This window comes from Myzus persicae, unplaced genomic scaffold, assembly GCF_001856785.1.
Source record: "Myzus persicae strain clone G006 unplaced genomic scaffold, MPER_G0061.0, whole genome shotgun sequence".
NCBI lineage: Eukaryota > Metazoa > Arthropoda > Insecta > Hemiptera > Aphididae > Myzus > Myzus persicae.
This window is the reverse complement of record NW_019101135.1, coordinates 386,277-413,318: the sequence shown is the minus strand read 5'-3', so window position 1 is coordinate 413,318 and position 27,042 is coordinate 386,277. Positions and strand designations below refer to the sequence as shown.

Here is a 27,042-nt window from a genome sequence, read left to right as displayed (position 1 = left end):
GAACGTGATAATTTTATTTTATTTTATTTTTTAAATGTTTAATTGATCAATGGTGAAAAACTATTTGAAAGAATTTACATTTATTCTTATTTCATCGTTCCATACACCTAGAGTGTTGTATAAAAACGGGTGAAAACTATTTGGAGATACATTTTCTAGGTATAGAATTTTTTGAAACATATATGAGTTAATAAATAATGCTATACGAAAATCTCTAAGATTGAAAAAATGGGCGCCGGTAGTACGACCTGAGGTCACAACTGAATTTCGCCTATTTATATTAATATATTATTTATTAAAACATCTCGAACAAACGATTATAACGGATTGTTTAATAGTAATAAAACGTATGTTAATCCCTTAATGATTTATTTATAATATTTCTATAGCTATTATTACACAGGTATTAAACAATAATGTGATATACATATGATTACTGAATAGGAGGGAACGAACAGTATCAATGAACTCGACCTCACCTCTCGTCAAACGTGTACAAAAGAAGGAGGTGCACGTTGAGTTTTTATGGCATCCGAAATCTATTTATTTAATTTTGAACGAAACTTTTTACATATAGGTTTCTCGTCCGTTTAGGGGTCATTGAAATTATTTTATTAATGTTTTAAATTTTTAGTTTTAATTAGAAATGAATTACTAAACAACGGTTTTGACATCGTTATACCGATGAAATATTATACAATTATACAATTGATTGGTAACGTGTGCATAATTTTTAGAACCGGAGTATAATCAGTATACCTAGGTGCATATTTTTTTACGGACCAGCCCATTATAATATAAAATCATTATGCTATACTTTTCTGTAAGTATTCAATCGAGGTGTTATGAAATTATTTGAAAGCAATTCTTATTTAAAAATTAAGCTAGATAATAATATTATGTTATACTTACTATAACTACATAAATGACGTAATGTTACATTTATTGTTGTTAAATGCCATGTAGTGTTTATGTTAATCCCCATACTGAATGAAAATTTATTTTCACGTTTTAGAATCTTTTAGGAGCTGTTTTTTTTGTAGTTTGTTCACAATTCAGCAATATTGTTTTATATTATTTTATTTTCCATTCCGACATTCGTTTAAATTTTGTCATTTGTGTTGTAACTGATTGTTTTTACGAATTATTTTTTCCATTACTTTTTTTTATTATTATTATTATTTAATACAACCTATCGTTAGACTTTTCGTGACATTATATTATTTTTTAAATTATTCCATAGTAGTTCGTTTTATTTTCATACCAGTTCCGTGTTGTGTTTACGATCTAACAAAAACCATTGTATCGATCCCTCACCCTTTTCATGATTCTCTAAACAACTTCTATCATTATTTGGTTGTCATGCAGATAGGGTTTCCAAAAAATAAGAACTATATGAAATAAAGTTTTATATTTTTGAAAATTCATGAGTTACTCATTACCATATTGAACACTAATAAAAATGTATAAATTCAAAAATTAAAGTTTGTTTAGGCGTTACTATAAAAAATTAAGTGTACGCATACAATTATTTAAAAAACTACTTTTTATATTATACATAGTATAAAGTGTATTTCATAGTTGTTATATTTTATGAAAAAACCACTTTTGAAATAATTTTAAATATTTGTTTTGTAAACAGTTGTACTACTTATTAGTTATTTTGTCCAATTTGAATAACCAGTTTTGATATTATTTAAGTCCACTGGAGAAAATATTGAACGCCTATAACACTAAACCCGAGTTATTGAGATAGGTGCCTTAATATTTTAATTTATCACTAATCATATTAGTTTCATGATATAATATACCAATTATTGATATAGGACATATTTTTATTTATGACTAAAGTATTATTACATATTGATAGTAACACACCGCGTGTCAGGGTACAAATGAAGTTGTTGCGCATGCGTAAAATACAAAAGTAAAAAAATTGTTTGTTATAGGAATTTATAATCCAATAGTCTAGTTAGTAGTTTCATATCTTGTAAAATGAATTTAAAAATATGTATAGGTTACTGAGTAATATATGAACTAAGTTATAGAGTGAAACGTAATTTTTGGGGACATGCAGTATATATAGACAATGTGCACTGGCCGTCTCATGATTTACTCAGTCTTACTTACAGAGGTTTTCACACAAATTATTTGTGTTCTGTATGTACATCGATGTAAACTTACATATAATACACATGTTAACTTCATATTGTGCCCCATGTTCACTCGTATGTCTTATTATTATACATTATAGTGTTACAATATAATATAATATACATCATTCATTCAGTGTTTGGATTTACTGAGAATTCCCAGTGGACCGGTCACACGGACGGGTGTGGCGATGGGATAAGTTTAAAATAATATGGAACCAGTCGAAAGCATCCCCGTACATCTCCAAGTATAGAGCTGTTAACGTGCCTGATATAATAATCACTGTTCCGTGGAGACGACCCCCCTTGGACCTGCCATTATAGGTTGTATATATTACACTACACACACACACAAACAGAAAGTACACATCCTATCGGCAGGATGGAACGCCTACGGTCATAAACTATTACTGGTATGTCTGTATATACATAATATTCCGATGTGTACACAATACACAAGCTCGCTGTGGACTAGACTTATTAACGCATGCGTACACCTAATTGCATTTTATATTATAATAATTTTCTAATATTTTTCGTGTATATATATCTTAACGCCACCGACTCTAATGCGATATCCTTATGTACAGTCATCTGGACACTATATTAATAACAATATATATTATAATATATTATATGGTACCTACCTACTTTATATGATTCCATGGCATTTACTCGTCTTACCTAATAGATATCTCTCAAAACCACGTTTTAAAAGTGCTGATTATATTTTTCTTACAGCCTTCCCTCTTCTTATTTTATCGATAGTTTTTCATCCCGATTTAATGTAGCCCCACCTATATATTGACGCTGGACCTCCTCCCATCGAGAACCATAACAAATTGTCCCATAAGTTACAAACAACACAACAACAACAGTAAACCTACTTTCTTTATCTAAAAGGAATGTCGTGTTAAGTCCTTATAACGTGCAGTTGAACGTTTGTTGCGACAGCGTAATGCTGATAAGTTATAGCACTGTGATAGTAATATAAAATCACGTCAGAGACTGACAGTGCACATAAGTTAACCCGCGGAAATTAGTTGAAATTTTAAATTCTACCGAAGCGCGTAACTTATTCATTATTATACGATAATAATAAACCGATATAGAAAATATAAACTATCGGCATGTGTATACGCTTGGATCCGTAAGTGGTTATTATAGGTATGCAGTATAATGAATATAAATATGTGATTAAAATAAATTGAATGATTGATTGATTGCTGAGTGAAAAGAGGAGATAAAAAATGTCCTGATTCTGGCACGCCGCAGGTGTTATTTTAGTGACTTATCATTTTACGTTTAGGTACAGTACGTATCAGCATATATCTGCAGTTATACTTGTTAAAAATACCATTAAAAAGTATTTAAAATACTAATTGACTAGTTGTGCCAGTAAAAAAAAAAATAAAAAATAAAATACTAACATAATATACATTTGCAATGGTTAGTAGTAGTATTGTAAGTAGTACATTTATGTAGGCAATGCCGTACAATTACATTAAAAAAAAATCAATGTTCTAATTTTAATTTGTATTTTGTGTTTTGAAATACAAATACTAAAAACAGTACTAAAATAGTGTTTAAAATATTTATTTCTCAAAGAATATCAAACCTATTTAAAATAAAACAAAATCCAAAAAAGGTCAATACTTATTAAGTATTATTTTTAATTATATACCTATAGGTACTTAACAAGATGGCCTTCCGTAGTACACTAGTACCTATACTTATTTTAAAGTTAAACAGTGTATGTAATATCCATATATATATACACTATGTATATGTAGAATGTAAATACACCTATTGTAGAGTATTATGTTTATAAAGTCAGCAATTCTACGCAACGTATGATATAATAAGACAGTACAATATGACAGTTGGTCACAAAAAAATTTATCAAAAGAAAGTTCCTCAAAAACAATTTGACAATAACACTTTTTGACTGACAAAGTACTTTTCATCAGTAATAATACAAAATTTGTTGTACTTAGTTTCGAATGAGTTTTTTTATGTATTGTACTAAATTAAGTCATTACATTTCTGCATGTATCAATTGAAATGCTATAGAAGTCAATAATTTCCATACAAAAGTTTGCATTTTAAGTTAGTATAGTATAATAATAAATTGTTTTCTGTGATCATATTATAATTACATGTCAAACCACTTATTTAAAAAAATTCAAATGTTTTCAAATATATATCATCATTACACTATAAAAAACAGCAGTTAGGTAACTTATAACACGGCCGCTGTGACAACGTGCCATTATAATATCTGTGGCTGTATACTAATTACTAATTGGTAGATAAGATAATTGTTTTAAATTATTATCTATTGAATTCATGAAACTGAACTTGGAATTTTAAACTAAGCCAAAAATACAAGACGTATCTGACCAACTGTAATTTTGATAAATTGTGGATTTGGCCAATAAATATTTTTATGAATTCTTTTTTTGGCGGACTGTCCGGTTATAATAATAATAATGGTAAGTAATATCATCGCCTTGCTTCGTGGGTAGGTGTATTTTATAAGGTTAAAGTTCTGTAAAGTTTGATACAAATCGATTAATTGCTCTGTGGACAATTAAATTCTCAAATGTATCAATTGTAGTGTCTTTATATTGATACCAGTTCATAATTGCTTCGTTTTTCCCGATATCAGTACCTATAATATATTAATTATTTATTTATTTTATACGATAATTGTTGTTAAATTTATCTGTTTGTATACTCTGTGTAGTGTGTATTGTACGAATGTGTGAGAGTATATTATTTCTATTATTTTTTTACATATAATTTCATTTTATATTTTATTTAAAATATAAAGATATTTGTTTAATTGGATTATGATTGGGAGTTGTAGTAGGGAACAATAGCTAATAGGTTACCATTATACACTCATATGAACTAATAATATTTTGTGTATAGTATAATCACCATGTAAGTTATCATGTATTCATCTATACATACCCGTCACTCAAACTTCTAAACTTACTCAACTTTTCAGTTGCAGAAAATTAATAAATTAAGTTTAAAAATATTTACCGGATAGGCGTACCCATACTTGTTGAGACTCGTATTAAATTGTTTTTAATTTTGAATTCAACAAAATCAAAAAACCACTAAGAAAATCATATTAATTCGGCTCTTTGTACATAATATATAGGTATTACGTATACCTACAGTATAAGTTTCCAAAATTAATTAAAAACAAATAATTTATGTTGATGGAGAAAAACACGGTTTAACATCACTATCTGCGCTCTTATCTGAACCTACATTTTTGTGTTGATACCTATTCGATATTCTTACCCAACAATCACGAGTGAGAAGATATAAATAACGATTTTCTTTTGATTATATTATTATTTATTTAAAAAAATGCGTTTTTGCTGTGAACGAGAAAGTTTGATTGTCACATAGTTATACAAACGGGTTCTGTTAACGTAATATTTCTGAATTAACAAAATGATGAAATAGGAATATAGTGTACATTTATATATTATGTGTAATTTTATTTACTTAAATTAATACTCAATGGGTATTACAATTATTGTTATATATGTGATGGATACGATATGCGTTCGAGTAAATAATTTATCAAAGGTGTGACCTGGAAATTAACGAGTATTCCTGAAATGGGCCGGGCCAGGTCTCACACACGGCGACTCGATAGTTGTTGGTAAAGACGAAGTAGAATGCACGGAGGAATTTCGTTTTGGGCGGCTCGCCGTTGTTGATTCCTTCTATAATAGGATTATATATTATTATTATTACGAACTGGGCACATTCGTCAGACTAGAAAAAAAAGCGGCGCTGCGGTACTGTTGTGTCCGATCGATTAAAAAATAAATATGGAATTTATGAATGACAGTATAAAAAGGTTAACCGTTTATCGGAGCCGTATTTATATAGTGGGTAGGTATACGTGTTTCGTTGATTAAAAACTAATCGTAGCCGACAGACAATATTTTATGATTATGATGGTGTATTTTACACATCATAATTTATAGCACTTATTAATCTTTGTGAGTAAAAGCATTTTAACACAATTATTAAAAAAATAGCGTTGATCGTAAAATACTGCAGTTTCATATGATTTACGACATGATATCGACCCTAATATGACAGATACATATACATATATATAGTAAAAATGTTGAATTTCATTATTTGATAGTATTATTATTGTTAGTGGAATGAAAATGTTTTAAATTTGACAATGTTTTTTTTTCGCAGGTCTTACCCCCAAATGCGCATTGTGCGAAATAATATTATAAAGTACTATCAAATTTTTCGGCGCTTATTATTCGATTGTGATGTTTTTTATAATTTATTTATAATATGTGAAAAAAACAAGAAATAAAAAACGTCGTGTATACGTTGCATTATAAAACAAAGCACGTGTGTTTCGGGTAGTACGTGTACGTGTACATGTCTGTGCTCTGACGCAAAGATGAATTATTATCTCACGTTATAATAACATATTATTATCGTGTTAATATATTATAGAAACGTCACTCTCCGAGTACGTCTTATGTGTTTGGTGATTTTGGGTTTTCGGTGATCTCGAAACCACCCTGGCCGCTGTGGTAATTTACGGAGACCATACAATTATTGGGTAAAACCATCCTCAACGGGCCATATAGAGTGAGTAGAATCACTAGAACCCCGAAAATTAGTAACTAAGTGTTATTCCGATATATACTCGATTATAAAAAGTTACATTTTTAACTATAAATACTTATTGTAAAAAAACATGTTAATAGCAATTTATTATAAATTTTACGTACTATTGTATAAGTAATTTATTAACGAAAACGATTGTTAAAATGTAGTTAAAAGTGCCTAAATGCATCTACTCGACCGTTGGGAATATTGATAATAACTGATGAAAGATAATTTGTAATCCAATTGAAAAGTAACTTTACGTCTTCTTAACCCTTTAATGTTGCTTATTAGCATTGCTGCAGATTAAGAATACCGTTCTAGTTTTTAAAGAGGATTTTTGTGTTCAAATGGACATATGTCTGGCCACATGGATGTCGCTATTACACTGCTTGTCCAATAGAATAAAATACGTATATGGTAAAAAGTAGTATCCTATATATTTAAGAAACTATTGCCTGCAGCATTATTATATCACACTGTATACTCGTGTAAACGTATTTCGGAACTTGCAATTAATGATATTATACCTAGTGGATCAATTTTCAAGGAGGTTTTCTGTATCCAATAGAATGAATGGTAAATTAATAATAATATATATAATATTATATTATATATATACTTATACTATAAAGAAACTATTGCCTGCAGCATTATTATACCACACTGTATATTCGTGTAAACGTATTTCGGAACTTGCAACATTAATGATGTATTAAACAACAATGTTATGTTATAACACCTACGTACTTATATATTATTATAGTATCTTTTTTTATTATTTTTTTATTTCCTTATACAGACCACCGAGAGCACCACTACCGAAACGGATTCGCCAAGACCTGCGGCCGCGACGACGGCGATGGCCGCGACTGGCGCTGCGGTCGGTCACTTTTACCGCCAGTTCTCGAAAAAGAACAACAAGAAGAACAACGGCAAGAAGAACAACAGCAGCAACAACAACAACAACAGCAGCAGCAGCAGCAGCAGCAGCAGCAGCAAAAAAACACATCGTCAGGACGGGTTGCTGGCCGAGGAGGCGGCCACACCGTCGACCAACGCCCCCGCTCCCACCATCGATGTCCCAGACACCGCCACCGGCGCCGTCACTGCCGCCGCCACCTCCGAGGCTACCACCACCTCCGGACCGCACCACCCCGAGCGCGTCACGGGACAGCCGGCCACGGCCACCGTGAGTAACCCGCGGCTCCGGCCGGCGCTCGCGGCCCAAGTCGTCGACACGCCGCAGTGGCTGGTGGCCGACCACTTCGTCACCGAACACGTCGCTCACGAACACGTGTCCGTGGTTCCGGAACCCGATCACGCGGACGCGGTGGCGCCGGACGATCACGCCGCGTCGTTGCAGCCAGGCCCAGCGACGACGACGGTCTGCGGCAAATGCCCCGCGGCCGCCTCGTCGTGCGAGCACGTGAGTTGTGCACGTAATAGTAGCACGTTGTTACTTGTTATTATGTTAGTTATATAGGTATTAGTGTTACAGCGTTTAGTGGTACATATAACTACCTCCATGTGACGTGTGTCGGAGGTTGGACTGCGTGATGTTATATGGTGTATATAGATACAGGGTGCTCGTCGACTATATACCTGTACGGCAACACGCGAGTTTAGTGAAATATTTGTCGGTTTGATACAACCATATATTTGTTTTAGCCCCAAAACAAAATATTATAATTTCGTGTTAGGAGCGTGACCGTTGTATACGCGTTGTGTGAGTAAGTTGTTGTCTCAGTCAACACCAAAACGAGTTTAATCTAACCCAACTAGAAAAAGAAATTTGAAATTATATTCAAATACCAAACACTAATAAAAACTCATAATAAAATAAAAATATGGGACTGAAACTATTCGCTGGAGCACAGTTAATATTATTTTCCTCTACAATGTTTCGATAACTTGTAATTTTTCTCTAAAATCAACTATTTTAAATAAACGGTACTAAGAATCCGGTACATAGATTTGAAGTGATGTTAATACTATTAGTATTATGTATTACGGGTGTCTGAAGACAGACTTTAAAATTTCCAATTTAAAATGCTCACGGCTCTTTTAAAAATAAAAATATCAAAAAAGACCTTTCTAGGTGCACTGTGGATAATATTTTTACAATTTGATAATAGTTCTACTCACTCCGCAGACATTAAAAATAACACTGTAAAACGTATTCCTGTTAAAGTACAATTTGCTATTATGCGTTATAATAACACGGAGACAACACATGGCGAGTACGAGTCCTCTTAACATCAATAATAATATACTCTTGTTATTTAGGTACATCTTTTATGGTTAAAAGTCGAACATACGATTTTATTAATTTTACCAATGGTTTCCGTCCAGTGCATTTTTATCGCACCGAAGGTATTTAATTTTCGAATGTTGATGGTATTATGTTGTAAGTGCCCATATATTATTATATAATTATATGAATATTATTTATTAATATTTAAATATACTCACGTTATCGAGTCCTACCAGTCTATAAGTTTACATAAACATTAAATGTATAATAATAATATGTAAGTCTGACGAAATGCATATAGATTATACTATTATATATTTGTACATACCTACGCATATTGATAAATCATAAAATATGGTATGAGAGATAAAACAAGCGATAAAAAAAAATGTTAGTTTTTAAGATCTAATTGGTAGGTTGTTCCTTTTTTGATTCCAAACACTTTGCGACTTGTGAGTTTGTATATTATTATAAAAAACACTAGCTAGTTAAAAAATTATTTAATAATTTTCCGGTTTTATTGGATTTAATTATTACAGATTCCTTGTATATTTTTATTTCTAAATAGATTTTTACATAAACGTGTTACGTTAATCAGAATCATTAATATATTGACAATTTTAGTAGCATACATTCAAAGTCAAAATCCAAATTATAATTTATTTTAATTGGATGTTTGTGATCTTTTGCTAAGATAATATTTTGATAAATATTGAGGCTCATCGTTACTATTTACTATGCAGGAGAGCTTCTGCGTAAGACGTGCTGATGTTGATTTATTAAATATATAATGATTTAATATATCCTTATCGTAAAGCACAAAGTCGTGTTAAAAAACTAAAAACTGATTAGAAAAATTTAAAGGTGCACTTATCGAATTCTATTTGATGGTATGAATAATTTGTGTTGTAAGCGATGTGGAAAATGTGCGAAGTAGGAATTCTGAAAATTGTTTCGACACGTGTTGTGTATGAGAATAAACAAAAAAAAACTAATTTTCCGGTCCAGCCTATTGCATTACTTCCGGACCGACATTGCCTACACCTTGTATTCACCATTTAGTTTGTATATTATTATTATTTAGGATATAATGTTATTATATTAGAATGTGTAATACCACTGCGGGAGTAAGCGCAATTGCGTGATATGCGTAATATCCCAGACCGTCGTCGTGCGCGCCACCCTGCAGCGATATCTATTACCCCGTCCGATATAAAATAAAATCCACTAAGAAAAACTATTTTCTAAACGTTCTGCCGGAGAAAAAAAAATAGGACATAAATACACGTTTTCAACTGTCGTGTCTAATAATTAATAAACGTGAAAGTTTGATAGTAGCTGCGCTCGTTTATATAGTATAGCACCGAACCTAATTTATTTATTTATATACTATATAGCTATATCCACTATTATAATATACGTCTTACACTTGTCTTATTCTTACATTCCACATGCCTAGTCCTAGATATTATAAAATATGTAGAATAAATTACCAGGTGATTTTTTACATAAAAAACACCCATTATATCAAAACCAATAACGTTTTTGAAAATACTTTTTTTGTTCGTAGTTTTAGGTTGTTACAGAGCAATTTTTTTAGAAAAATAATTATATTTTGTAAAGTCTTCATTTTTTCTATGTATAAAAATCAAATTTTGGACGAAAAATCTTTAAGTTATAATTAATTAAAGTTTAGATGAGCTGAGTAGAGGACCAAAATTTTGCGGGATATACTTGTGGTATGTGATAATCCATTCCTCTCATCTAAACTTTATATACTTACAATTCAAAAAATTATCTTGCAAAATTTTATTTGAAATTGTTCTGTAGTGGAATAAGAAATTTAAAAACGTATATTGTCATTAAAAAAGTGAGCTATCTCGAAAATTATAATGATAAAAAATTATAAAAATGATGAATTAGTTAAAAAAAATATGTTAAAAAACGTTAATTTATTTAAATCATTCTTCGATAAAAGAATCGCCTGCTATATTTTACATTTGTTATATTATATATCACTTACATGAATGTATCTACCAGTTACTCTGTTATACTTTGCGCACAAAAAATTGCCTTCCAAATTGCTTCCTTCATAAATGTTTTTAATTTAAAAAAAAAATCAATTTCTGAGATTCAACCAAATATGAAATAATTAATATTTAAGATATAGTAATAGATGAATGTATCTATTGGAGGCGATTCTTGTAAAATATGGTCAACTGTCTTATCTATAGTAAAAAGTAATTCAATAGAAAGATATATTTTGTGATAGGGAGACGATTAGAGTAACCCTTGCAAAAAAAAAGTCATGAGTGTCAACTTGAGTTTGCCCGTTATACTGTTTATTATTTTTATTGTAATTTGATTTTCCTACCACGTTAAATTATAAAGTACCAGCAGTACCATATAATATGGTACTTCCGGTACCTACCCTGTATAACAGTGGGTAAACTATATAGTATAATATAGCGTGGTGTACATTTATTTACAATTCCAATTGGGGTTGTTAGGTACCTACATATTTAAAGTGCAGACGTTAAAACAAGTTTTTTTATTTAGGGCATTAAAGGGTTTTTCATTTGTTGATTAAGACTCGTTAAAACTATACATTTAAAATAATAAGTGAAGAAAACTCTTTTCGAACATGCTTAGCTCCCATTGTTTTCTATAAGTGATATTTTATGAGTTTGAAACGAAGGAATTAATGTACAGTGTTAGGCAAGTATTGCCTAATCACGTTCGATGTATTTAAATTGACATGACCTACTAAAACGATAAACACATCTAAATGTGACACGTGATACAAATTACCACTGCTGTATACGCATAGTAGTATGGACTTATAATATTAAATATTATAAATATTGTAAAAATTATCAATTTAATGTCAATAAAACGATATTATATTAGTGACGTAACTATAGATATCCCTTAGCAGTTGTTGCGGGGGGAGAGAGGCTCTTATAATTCTTTAAAATAATCGTTGGATTTGTGTAAAACCAATAACGCATTAGTTTTCCTACCTTGAGTAGATTGACTTCAAGGTTCACGTCAGTACTTGGTTGAACGGCACCACTATGAATTACTAATTGACAACTAAAATGATTATATACCTAAACCACGTGAATGAAAGTCGAGATGGATGGATGGATGTCAAAGCGCATCAATATAAATTGTATGTCTGTAAGCCACGATAAGGATTTGTGTTGACTGCGTATGTTTTTTACGAAGAAAATTAAAGGAAAATCGCAATAACATAACCTGGAAGCTTTTATTTTAAACAATTAAGAAGGAATCTTAGTTTAGGCTAGACACAAAATATACATCTATAAGTGATGTAAATTAAATGCTTGTAGTTATAAAAAGCGATAAACAACAAACATATAAAATACCTATTGCATGTTTTCATAAATGAATACTGTCTAATACATAAACGATGCAAAATGTATTTACGTATCTTTGAGATGGAAAGGGGAGCTCCAGCATAGAAAGCCCACCCTTTTATCCACCCCTAACATGACATAACATGTATCCTCGCATCATATACCATTGTATACATATATATACATAAATATACACAAATATATGTAAAAGTTTATAGGTACTTATAATTCTCATTACAAGCATGGATATATAGTAGATTTACTGTTATGTTTTATATGATAATTTATATAGTTTTTCCTGTCCCTTCGTATGGGAAATTAGAAACCTAAAGGCTAAAACATAAATATCTAACGTCAACCAGGACTATTATTATTTGGCGGTGGAGCCCTGCAGCCATACGGGTGGTCGAAACTTAGAAGGGGGTTCGGTAAAATCTGCAGTGAAGCGTCGCCACACACCTCCTCATCCCTTACGGCGGCCAATATATTGTAGCCACATACATTATATTATAATATTTATTATTATACACCGACAGACGGAGTAGGCGGCCATGCCGTTTGACATGCGTCGACTAAAAATACCGATTATATTATAGAGTATTACGTATTATATAATATACCACGTGCGAGTTCGCCCCACACCCACCGCCACCCGTCGGTCCCCCCCACCTCGACGGTATATGTTTCGGGAGCACCTCGGTTACGGGCCATTAAACGTTCGCTAGTCGTACCACTACCACCGTCCACCCCCTTCCCTTGCAGTGGGTTTTTGGGGTCATGTGGCCCGACGGTTTTCGAAGAGCGAACCCGACCGCCGCCGCGCCGGTGGTTGTGATGTATTATACGCGCGGAGGAGAGATTCTATTTCTGGAGGGCCGACGAGAGCCGACGACGATCGCCGTCTATTATAGGTATTATAATATTATTATACTTATATTAGTTGTATTCCTATTATTATTATTATTATTTTTATTATGGACGAGTGTATATGGCTGCTGTTGTACGTGAGCGCGAGAATAACGACGCGCGTACGATAATATTGCAATGTTATTATATCGTATATATATCGTACACAGACTTACGGCGCACACACACAAACTCTCGGTATTCCATACACCTATATGGCTATATTTATATTATGTGCGTGTATAAGTAAGAGTATGACTGTTTTACGGTTCGTTTTCCGAGCGCGTTCGTTCCAGACGACCGTTTAAAACACTTATGGTTTATTTTATGGCGCGCGCCCCATATAATACATACATCTTTTTCTTCATAATACTCGTGCTTAAATCGAACCTACGTGTGTATGCGAGAGAGGGGTCTCTTCGGAGTGGAACGTTTCATTTCGCTGCAGTCCCTCTTCCAATTTGTCTAAACTCGATTTTGTAAGTCAATGTACATAAATATAAAGCCGTGAATAATATAGTATTTTACTGGAACTAGTATTTTTCTTTCCCCGATTTATTGGTTTAATGCTCATAATAAAGGCGTGTAGTTTTGTTTTTCATCCAGTCGGAAGGTCTGAAAATGTCCGAGGACGTAAGTATTATAGAATTACAATATTATCGTCGGCACGTCTGTACAAGTTTATGTAGTTGTTGAGTGAAAAAGAAACTTTTTCTTCAAAGTAATAGATCCTTATCGGTATAATAGAATATTATAATTTGTCCGTGTAACAGTGTCAATAGAATTCAATTAGTGCTATGTTTCACGTGATTATTACACCTAGTTTTCCGTCGATCGTAAATTACTCGCCATAAATCATTTTTTCTTAAAATAATAACTACGATTTAAAAAAAAACAGTTTAATTGATAAACCTACTACAATATACAGTGGCATAGCCGGGATTGCTACAACCGGTGGGTCAAAAAAAACTTTATAAAAATGAAATATTTACTATGGACTTTTATATTTTAAATGACGAGATATATAATATTCAATACATCCTACAGATTTATAAAACAGTTTTTAACAACATTTTATTTAGATTAATTTATTACGAACAAAATACATGTTTATGAGGTATACCTGTGTACCTACTTTTAATATTATTATGTGTCCAAGTCTGATCCAAAACTTTCTTTCTTCTAGAAAATTTTTTTTATTAAATCTGTGTATATTTATTTTTCTGCATTGTCTCGTGAGCGGCAAAAAACTGCTGGTGGGAGGGGGTGGGGTTATGGCACCTTTGGCCCCACCCCCTGGCTACTCCACGGCTGTATTACAGCGTGTGTAGGTACATAATTATTAATTAGTAATTACGTACATCGTTGCCATCATGATTTACTGTCTTTATGATGGTAGCTTTTTCGTAGTAATCGATTATTGTACACAAAATGTGTTTTGATAGTAGTGAATTTCATAATAATATTAATGAAATTAATTGAAAATTAGTGCGGTCGTTTATCAATTAAGATAAAAAAAATAATAATGTACGTTTTTTTTTTTATATAAATCATAATAGGTACCTACTTATTTCAGTCGCACATAAAGCGTAGAACAAATTCAAAGTATTAAAATATCAAACTACGCGTGTTTAATGTTAATTCATAATACATCGGGTAATTATTTCGATATAGCTATACTGCTATCGGAATCCTGTGTACAACGCGTCTGTACAACAGCGAAGAAGGCGATGTCCCGCGAACGTTTTAATTAATCGTTATTATTTTTTTTTCTTTCTCCGAAGTTGTTTGAATGTGCAATCATCGTCATAACCGTATCGATGATTGTACTACAACATTATAATATATTATTTAAACTTAAACGCACGTGTCAAATAATATAAATTATGGTCTATAATGCTGCAGCGGGTCCATATCGACTCATTCAGCAACCGACGTGCATTAAAATACGACGTCGGACGTACCTACCTATATAATATTATTCAATAGCTGTTACCTACACCCCATGACTCATTCCCGTGCAAACCTATTAGTATGCGCGTATGGTAGTATAATAATATTATTATTATTATAATAATATAATGAAAATGACGGTTTACAGCCGATACGATCGCGTTCACATGATACGCGAGGTATGCGTGTTGTGCACACCTGAACGTTAATGAAAAATGAAAATTAACGATTTGGGTTTAGCGTCCGCTAAAGCGACGATATTATATTATATTATTATTTGATTCGTACGATGATATTGGTATTACACGGCTATAATATGGCTTTATAATATTGAAGTGTCATCGGCGTTCGATGTATAACTGTTGTCATTAGCCGAACGCCGCCGCAAGAGGTCATTGACGATACGATAATAATAATAGGAAGACGTGTAGGCTCGAAACCCAAGGACGGGCAAGTCTAAAGTTATATGCTATAGGAAGGTATTTTTAATAACGATGAAATATTGATTAGTATAATATGTCTAACTCGGTTAAGTCTAAAGCATGCTTTACAACTTTCAGTTTAAAAAACATCATATCATAACATATACCTTGGTCTTATTAAGTTTATAGTTATACCCGCAATATTGCTTTCACAATAAATGCGTGTAATTACATGAAACATATAATTAAAACTCAATAATACACGAAAACTACTAATTTTAGGATTACATAGTAGGATTATATCTAGTATATACCTCCTATACCATATTTTTTCTGAAGTTTAGCTGTATGTATATTACCTATTATAGGAAGTAGGAATGCGCAGGGTTGAACATCTAGGGCCAGGAAACCACCGGGATTCATCCATGGGTATAATATTGTCTTCATTAATTTTAGCGTGAATTGTAGAACTAGTACATTTTTGAAGTTTTCAGAAATAGTTAGGATTATATATTTGATAAATATACAACTATAATATAAAGCTTATTTTACTTTTCAGACCTTATTAAAAATTTCTAATTGTATTGACTATAAGTACCAAATTTCGCCTGTCAAAAAATGTCCCTAAATGTTTTGATAATATTGTAATGAAATATTTATGTTGCATTTTAGTTATTTCAATAAAAATAAGAGTATTTTATCATCATAATGAGTTAAAATTCCTGAGTCCGACCCTGTGGATATGGTCTTTAAGCAAAGTATACATAGTCTAATAAAACCCTGAAAATCCTAAATATGTATGTATAGTCTTGTACTCTTGTACTTTTATGTAATAAGCTATTGAAGTAAAATAAACATTTTTTTAGTTATACAGTGTGTCTCGTGTCAAAAAACAATTTGTTAAGTTTATGTGTATATTGTATACAAATTATGGTTAAATATAGTATATATATATATATATAATTAGATCAAAATATCTTATCATGATTCACGAACAAAAAAAAGTATGGTTTGACTTTTTAGCTCACTTTTAACTCGACTAACTCGAGTGATGACGTATCTTAGCAGGTAGTCTTGTCGATGTAAGACAACCCTCGTCAGTCATCACGGTGTATGTGTACATTATACATAAGTATATAACCTATACATAAAAGGTAGTCTATAGTCATATGTAATGTTGGGTGGACGTCTTGTTTTTTCATTATTGTGTGGAAAGCTATACTTTCCCTGTGTATACTTACCACTATTGGCTATACTTATAGTCTGCAACATTACCTCATATACTCTAGTCCTTAGCAGGGGGTGAAAATCTGTGGACCGCCATGTCTTTATTTGAGGCCTGCAAATAGATTTTAAGCATATCATGTTTAAACATGATAGTAATATTTTTGATAAAATATTTTTTTGTATATATGTAGGTGATCCACCAAGCAAACTCACTTTCATTTTTTCTTTTAATAATAAATTTATTCAAATTCAGATTTTTGGTTTTTTTAATATACTCAAAGACAACTTTTTCAAAGTCTTTACTACTTGAAATGTGTCTTGTGGTGAGACAAACTTTTGTTTTTCAAACTAGAACCCCCCTTTTTACTTTAAATTATTTAGTGGATCATTTTTTTTTAAACTTTGATGCATCTAGTTCAAAATTCAAATAATTTCTTAGTTATTAAAATGTTTGAACTAATAAAGATATTAGTTCTTAAATAAAGTTCAAATGCAGTCAAAATCAACTAAAAATAAATCCTTATAATTTCGTATTATGACTATACGAGCTTTCTTTTCTGAGTTAGATTAGTAAACTTAAAGTAGTAAGACTCATTATGTGACTCATGTTAACTATTTTCGGTGAAAAATAAAAATAAAATTAATTTTAATAATCTATCATAAGAACTGTTTATTTAAATGAATGTATAAGGAGCTGGTAGTTATATTTCAAAATTACATATTCGATGATTATTTATAGATTAATGAAACCCAGACAATTTTTTTCAGCCAGGACAATGATTTAATTAATTCTTTAAGACTAATTAAAAATTAAAATAATATTTTAATATGAATGCGTTTATTGCGAGTATATATATATTGTAATTTAAATAGAGCATATAATAATATATACTTTGAGGCTTTTTAGGGCATGAAGACCTCAGCCTTAGTCATTACGACACGCTGTTATCTTTACTGCAGGGTGATTCCCTTTACTACGAATCAGGTGCTATATCTAAGGAAATAAAATAATTTGTAGTTTTAAATTTTTTTTAAAAGTTTAAAAAGGCATAATATTAAGAAATATTTTCTACCATTTTCAGCATACCTAACATATATTCTTAAAGTTTACATTTTTTCAAAATTAAAATTCCTTATATATTCTAGACATTGGCTGCGGTTTGCGGTAATATATTATCACACTGTGGGTATATTGTGTACTTAGGAATAATATAGTGCGATGGTAATAATATCATTATACCTACCTTATATATTATATTAGGTATATTATTCTTGTGACGCGACGTAGGTACCTATTTATTTCGTATTATAATAATATATCGTCGTCGATTCTTTTTTTATACTTTTGCGTAGACACTAACGACACGCGGACGGCGACGGGTGTAACGCAACAACCGGGCGCGAGTTAAGTATATTATATATACATATTGTATTATACATAGTGTGTAATATATAAAATATGTACCTATACATGCATAATATATAACATAGGTACATAGCGCTCCCCCGCAGTCGTCGTCGGCTCTCGTCCGATTTGACGTATCACTCGCCTCCCACGCGCTAGCACGACACCACCCGGCTCGGCCGATTTATGGGTTCGCGCAAAACGTACACAATTATTATTACTATTATTATTATTATTATTATTATTATTATTATTATCATTATCGTAGTCGTACGCGAGCTGTGTACGCCGCCCGTGGAAATATATTATATTATATAGGGAAAATAATAATAATGGTAAATAAATAAACCTACCGGATACGGCGGCAACATGGGCGCAGTGGTATAATAATATAATATACATTATTATTATTATATATTATCGTACCTATACTATATTATTGTGCTCGTGTGCGCACGTTTCGGTTTTGTTGCAGCGGCAGTCGCAAAAAGCAAAAAGAAAATGAAACAGTCGCTAATATTTGAATAATTGATTGTGCCACCGCCGCCGCCGCCTCTGTCGTCGTCTGAATAATAATGTTGTTGTATAATGTGCTCGCCGAGGCTAAGTAAATATAATTTATAATAATATACTGTGTATTATTATTATTATTATATATAGTCACCAGTAACATTGCTTCGCCGGCGAAGTTCTTGAATGATTCATTCACACACACGCGTGCTCGCCGCCGCGATGAGTGGCACCTTCGTATAATATTCGCGTTACCGGTTTTCGCATTTTTCTGCCTTGCAAGTATAATATAGGTGTACCGTTTTCATTCAATTAGTCATTTTCGCGCACTCTCGTCGGATCGTATTCACACGGATATTCGTAATGTCTAAAGTACACCAATTATTACGGCTTGTGTAATAATTAATAACGGGTACATATCTTATTATTTCCTCCTAAAGTTAACTGTTTAAGCTTGCCCGTCGTTACTGCGCGTCACCCGACTGTTATTATACCATTATTATTCACAGTTTTCGCTGAAACGATCACATCCCGATCGATTACGAATTTATAATAATATGTAGGTTATATTCACAAAATTAGATAGTAAGATCGATGTTTTTTATATTCATAAATGTTGTGGAGAAAACAGTTTTTCATTTTAGCTGATAGCATTTTTACTATTATGAAAAATATATAAGAATATTAAAGTATCATGAGTTTGTCATAGTTTTGTCTACAGTTATGTATTAAAATGTACGATGGTAGGTATATTATTTATACATCATGTTGTTTTGAAACTGTAAAAGTGGTATGCGTACAGACGTACAGTTGATATTAATTTGTGCTTGGGTGGCGTAGGTTTATTATTGTTGTCATATTTAGATTTCTAGTATAATACTAAGGCTGCTTAGATAATTTAGGTCATTAAGTGTGAGAGACATTTATTACGTAAAAAATATAATTTTCTAATCATACCTACAAACCCATACACAGGTAACCACCTTAAATGATTATTTTACATTATAAATCATGTTCTATCATCTGGATAGTATAATCACGATAGTGTCTTGAATGGTGCGGCCTCCTAACTCATGTTCTCATGTAAGATTACATTATACTTAAGTATAGATACTATTTTTGACCAGTATATCCAGTGATCCTCTTAGCTCATCCCGGGTCATGTCAATCTGTACGGGAGACCTTGACATTTCGACAGATGGGTTTTAGTGTTCAAGCAGACAACCACGAAAATAACATCGTAGGCAATGCTATTAAAATTATATCAGACTAAAAAAAAATAATGTATATATATGTTTAGTTATTACGTCTCACTGGCTTCAGTCTTTGTCTCAACCGAACGAAGATCCCAATGACGATTGTTTCCAGTTAAGTCTCCGCTATATAGTATCTGCCCCTACGAGAGTATCGATAAAATAACACGTGGATTACACACTACATAGCCGACAAGAAGCAACGATGACCTCCGGCCTGTTTATATACGGCTGTTCGTGACCATCGCGCGTGGTCCAAATCTCGCGGGAGAGCTATGGGTATAAGTCCAAATTCATCCGGGTCGATTAAAGGTTAGAATACACACGACAAACGCGTTTTATAGGCCAATCGATACTATTGTGTCAACCCACCAACCGGTGATCTTTGGCTGAGATATTTAGCGCAATATTATTAAACAAATAGCCCCATAAAACAATGTACAACAATGGAATATTACAAGAACTTCGCCAGCTTTATAGTTCATCTGATATTCCTCAAGTTAATTTTTTTTTTATTACACCTGATGTGAATACTTGATATTGACCATCCGTGAGAACGGAACTGTTGAACGGGATAAACGTGATGCAAAGTTACATTTTTTTTGCATTTTATTACAATCACTTTTTTGTTCTACTGTCATTTGTTTACAAATTTGACACACTTTATGAGGAGCCTTTAAGGTAATATTTTGTATTTTGAGTGTTTCAGTTATTTTAAAATACTATAATAATGGAATATACGTCATTATCATGAAATATCTATTAGGTGCAATATAGATTTCCGGGATGATATGTGTGACAAAGGGTGTGCACTGTACAAGGGGTCGCCAATACATATAGGTATTTTGTTTTCTTTGTTTGCTTCACGCACGATATGGTGGAATTAGGTTCGTACACTTTAAAAAAGCACTGCTTGTGTGAATATACTTTCTAAAAATAAAAATTGACGTTTTAATATTTTGATCTATTTAATAAATTATCACAAAATATTTTTCACATCCTAAAAACGTCTATTAATTACTATAAGAAAGCGGGCTGAGAATCGTTTTCGAATGTGATCATGATTTTCAACTAGACTTTCTACCTTTTAAAAATAATACACTCAATGACTAGCGTTGTATATATTTTGTCAATATTGGTATGCTGCTAAGTCTGTAAGTATATATGTAAACATATTAGCCAGGTAATTATTTTCTGCGCCATTTATGTATTATATATAAGAAGTTATTTCTAATTTTTTCTTAACAATTAAATAATTTTGTTTTTATTGTTTTGCAATGTTATGAATCTTTACATTATTTATTATCCTTGTTTAAGACATTAACACCGAAAGCGTATAGCTATAAGTTATAGTTTAAGAAGTGCTGAAATATCATTATCGTTTTTATACCACAATCACATAAAATAAATAGAACACAATTCTATACTGGTGCCTCTCGATGCATGTACGTCAATAAACATAAATAATATATTCAAGTTAATATTGATGTTAAGAAGCATTCTGCAGCAATTACATTTTTTAAGCGCTGGCCTCTAAGTGGGAAGTGTAATCGTCGTATCTTATATTTTTACGCCACTAATGATTAAATATATTTTGTATGTTAATATTACGGTGGTCGGTGGATATTTTTATTTAATTGGACATGAGTTGTAAAAGTGGAATGTCTACAAAAATTAGTACATGTTAATTAAGATTTATTAATCATTAAATGCAGTGTTTCTAAATAATATGCCAGTATTTCGCACAAAGATGTATCTCGTGATTATAATATATATTTTTCTTATCTTCGACTTCCTGTGGATGTTATTCTATGAATAATACATTTAATATAAAGTACACGTATACACGTAGGTACTTATATACTATTGTTAAACAGTCCCCTATACTAACATTACCCGAGTGCGCATCGTCTTTGAACAAGGAAATTACCCCAAGACCACACGCGTGGTAAATACGTAGAAAAAGAATAATAATAATAAGAAGAAGAAGACGGGCGAGAAAATAACAGTGCTGTCGATTTATTTGTCGGAACCAAGGGAGACTGAGTAAGGGAAATCTGAGAGACTGGTTATGTAAATACACCCTGTGTTTATTTTTTTATTCCCGTTTGTTATTATTGTTATTAGTGTAATTCGGACAACTCGATTAAGTTTTTGAGACCAGAGTGGTAATATTTTCCACATTTTAATTGGATAATACTTTAATAGTGATCAAACGAAGTAAATAAATGGTAAAAAATCACCGACTATAATTTTGTCCAACATTATATAAACACATTAATCGTTTAGTCATGTATGTGGCAGTTTTGTGTCCCAAACATGTAAAACTATAAAAATTATATTAATAATTTATAATATTATTCATGAATATTTGAATAATATAGTTCACGAACTAGTGTCTCGCAACCGAAATGTGACATAAAAATAAATCTTGAATTTTTCAACATTTCAGTACCTATAATTTTAAAAATATGTATTATAATACGTATACTTAATCATAGCTTGAAAAATGCGCACATATCAGTTAATTAACTAAAATATTATAATAATATGTGTACATTTTTTGTGTTTTATTCTAGGAACCTCGACACAAACCTTTAACTGTTCAACAACTCGTCGACGAGTTTATTGGACCGTACTATGTGAATTATAGCGAAACACGTGCAGTTCTCGTAAGACAAGCAAAACAATTGCTTGCAAACGTATACCAAGGCGATGTCGCCAACTTCCATGGGTGTTTTTGTGTGCCAGTCAGCAAAATTCTCAAAAAAGTTGAAGAGACATTCAGAAAATATCAGGTATTTTAGTATTTATGATGAGTTATAACATTATCGTTTAGAAATAGTTTATTGTTCTTAGAAATAGAAGTAATATTATAAATATTAAATTGAATGCGATTAGTAAAAATCAATGGTTGGTACTTGGTACATGTCCTTGAGATAATATTGAAGTTGTAGTCGTTTCTCGAACAAATCGTAGTCGTGAAATCATGTTAAATGCGATTATATAAGCAATATAAGTGGCTCAAGTTGTAGTTTAAACTTGTTTTTGAATTCAGAATGACTGTCATGTCATTTTTGATAAATATCTTCTGCTGGTAGTAGATTTATGATGTTCGTGCACGCATTGCACATTCATGGGTGCACCATTTGTTATTGTTATTTCGAGTACTAAGAGCAATGGAGGGGTTCGTTTTATGTGCATTGATGAAGATTCTGCATTGGCCTTGTATAAAGGGTTGGTTGTATGCTGAAAACGTTACTGTTGTGTGAGTGGATAACGGTGTTTTTATTCGATTAATGGAGAACATGACTCATGCGGAGTATACCGCGAAGTTCAGTTGTATATTCAGACCCAATGACAATGAAATGTGTTTCAAATTTCCCACGTTTGCGTGTTTTCGTACTGCTAAGGGTGTAAAATATAAATGGCTGTATACACATTACACATAACATATAATAGGGTTCGAAAAATGGTTGTGACAAGACATAATTTGTGGTCATACCTAATATAATTTAATTAAAATAGTTGCGGTCATGATTATTTACTGTTTTTTGTCATCGCTTTAATGGAAACGCATCTCCATCGCCGCTCGATAACAATACAACGGAGTATATTTTAAATTGAACTATAAATCATTTAGATGTATACATGCAACGTGTTTATTAGCCATTAGGTACTGACTAAATTGTACAAAAAAGTATCGTTGTATACTACATACAGACGATTAATATATTAATTCTGTAAACGTTTTTTTTCCCCATTCGTGTTATTTTCGTGATAACTGTATACATACCACTATACCAGGTACTAGTATACAAATTGATTATTATTTTAACAAACAAATTCAACTTATTTGTCTATATTTTTCTAGTCCTAATAATATTAGGTACTTATATCTGATATTTGTTATAATCTAACCCTTCGGTATAGACATTTTAGTAATCCTAATGATTAGTGGATGTATTTTAGTTACTCGGGAAATGGACGTATAAGATATAAACTGTTTTCGAAAATATTAGTTGAGCGTAATGAAATATAATCCTGAATCATACGAGTAATTCTATAAAATAATAATTAATAATTATCCTATAATAATTATATTTAATCTGAAGTAATATGTCCGTATTCCTATGTATACTTATAATAAACACAAATATTTTTATTTTATTATTGATATATCAACCATTTGAAGTCGTGCCTGTATTATGGGCACATTTGTGCAGTTATCGTATCTAAACATCCTTTGGAGTTTGTCATAATAACTCAGCGTTCAGATAAACTGCATAGCGAAGCAAATAATACAGTATGGCATTGGACAAATTTTCACTAATCAGTTATATTATGATCTTATGATCTATATAAATACGCAAAAGTATGAACTGTGCGTTTATATGCCAGATTGCTTACAAATCAATGATATAATGCACAATTATACTTTATATTTACGTAATAATAATAATATTATGTTCAAGTGATTTACTAGAAATCTTCATACTGCTCGCTTTCTACGTGATTATTTTATCATGAGTTTTACGGCATTTTTCAAACCTCCCCTCATATTATAATATTTAAAATTTAAATACAATAAATTCTAATTTATAAATAACTGTCGTATAAGAATCTGAAAGAAACTATACGAGGGACCCGCGGACCGTGAATGATAAATGATGTAACTTTAGGATGGCATTTTACCTTGACTCCTGGTATGTAATTCTCTGGGGACAGATGGCACGTGTTGTCGGGATGCGGAGGTTTATCGAGCCCCGTTTTACCGACGCATGCAGCGATGTCCACAAACAGCATCTTGAAAACGCTTGATTGGAAATAGATGCAGAGACTTAAGGTCGGAATTTCATCGCACTGCATATCTATTATAATATTCACCATACCAATGCACTCGTGAACCCAATGAACAAGAAAAAATCAAAGTGGAAACGATGAGATCAAGATTCAAACGGTGGAGATTAACGCAGAGAAAAGGCCATGACAACCGTGATCACCCGCTGGTCGCGAGTACCGTGAACAATTTTATATGGTCCGCGGTTGCTTCGCGGTATGCACCACTGCGGTCAGACTTGGGGGCTTAGAACCTCGCCGGATTGTGTTGATAAATGTTCGACGACAGCTTTCCGAACGCGTTTATCTGTGAATTCCACACACAGTATGGTTCGTAATGTTCGTAGCATAAGACCCATGATTCTCTATACACCATTAATAGGTGTGAATTTGGCGAGATGAAAGACAAAAGTGCATTGAGTATAAGACGTTTTAGTCTTTAGATTCATAGTAATATATCCAACCTGATGGTTGATAAATATTATATTTAAATAGGTTTGATTAGAGTAGCACCGATTGAAATATTATTATATCAAGATTTTTTTTATTTTAATTTAATACAACGATCAAGTCTATAATTCAGTTTATACATAGGCATTTACATATACACTTGAACAATTTTTATAAGTGTGTATAGAATACAAACTGTGTTTGCATGAGTGTCTGCCAAAATGGAAATCAAATCAAAACAGTATTCATTTTGTTTTATTAAATTATGCATCACGATACATATAATATGTTTCAACAAAACTAATAAAAGATTTATATAGTCACGCCAATTGCAGACACGCTAACCATGGAAATAAAAATATGTTGAAGCTTCCGGATTCCTGTGGAGTGGGTAGTAAACAAATAAAATATTACACAGAGTTCAATATTTTACGACTCTGTATATCCAACACAATTATTTGAAATAATGCCAATACTAAGATTTAGTTTAGTTAGAAACCTCTTATAGATGTTGTTCTACATTACCTTAATCACAAAATTTGGATAATAGTACACATCACAAGTCACAATAGTATTTTTTTGATCTATATATTATTATACCTATATATATTATGTTTATATTATGTATGCCTATGAGCATGTCTGACAAATTAGCATTTGGTCTAGTAATAAAATAACAGTATTAACATGAATTAACATAATTAAAATTGAACTCTATTTGTATTTCGATGTACAATAGAATGAGGTTTGATTAAAACCTAGATTGAGTGAACATGTATGGTTTTTATTTGTTATTATCATCATTATTTTAACCAACGCCTTGCGTTATAGTATCGACCAAGCCTTATTGTTTGTACGTGATCGATGGCTGCTTTTTTCCTCTTATATAGAGACGAGAACAATAATAATAATAGCAATTATTATTACTATTATTATTACTACAGCTGAAAGGACTGTGTAGCTCACAAAAGGAGGACTACTCTCGTCTCGTATTTATGTATAAAACAGTCAATGTTATTAAAAATTATTCGTTTCGGGCACCGCCGGTCATGACCTAAGACATTTTTCCCATGTCTTGGGTTATACAGTCACCAAAGTCTTTATTAAATTAAATTTCGGCTTACATCAAAACCAAACTTGTTTTCAACACAGGTGACCCTATTGTGTTATTTATGACAAACAATAATACATTTTATACATGTATCTCCTAAAGTCTTATTTATTTAGATAAATATGGTGATTTAAGAATAATATTATAACTGTTTTCTTATGTATAAAAATAATAGTTTTTTGGGCTTACAGAACAGTTATATTTCACTGTTGGAATAGTAACACTGCAGCCACTTCAGTTGTTTCTTGCTTAAATTGTTTATTTTTTAAATTGGAGAGTAACTGTCGTAATTGAATTTAACAAATTAAAATGATACAATTGAAAAACGTTAATTGTTTAATCAATTAGTTTCAAGGTTTATTAAAGTCTGTATCAATATAATGTTTTGAACATTTTTTGTTCTTATGGAAAAGGTTGTACCAACATATTTATTTTAGTGTACTCGTTCTTTAGAAAATAATGCAATAATGTATAACATAATATTTAACGTTTAAAT

General features: G+C 31.6%; 1 protein-coding gene across 3 annotated transcripts in view; it reads left to right on the top strand.

The window, feature by feature from the left end:
- LOC111027839 (puratrophin-1-like) overlaps positions 1-27,042 on the top strand; it is a 172,268-nt gene that overhangs the window by 17,477 nt on the left and 127,749 nt on the right. For 2 of the 3 annotated variants that reach the window (XR_002603853.1, XM_022306293.1), the window contains exons 2-3: positions 7,633-8,259; positions 22,726-22,944. Coding sequence is in view for 2 of the 3 variants with exons in the window: in XM_022306293.1 (XP_022161985.1) it covers positions 7,633-8,259; positions 22,726-22,944 (846 nt within the window). In the remaining variant the exon portion in view is untranslated. Of the gene's footprint in view, positions 1-7,632; positions 8,260-13,982; positions 14,010-22,725; positions 22,945-27,042 lie in introns of those variants that run through there. The other variant, XM_022306294.1, reaches the window with a different exon arrangement.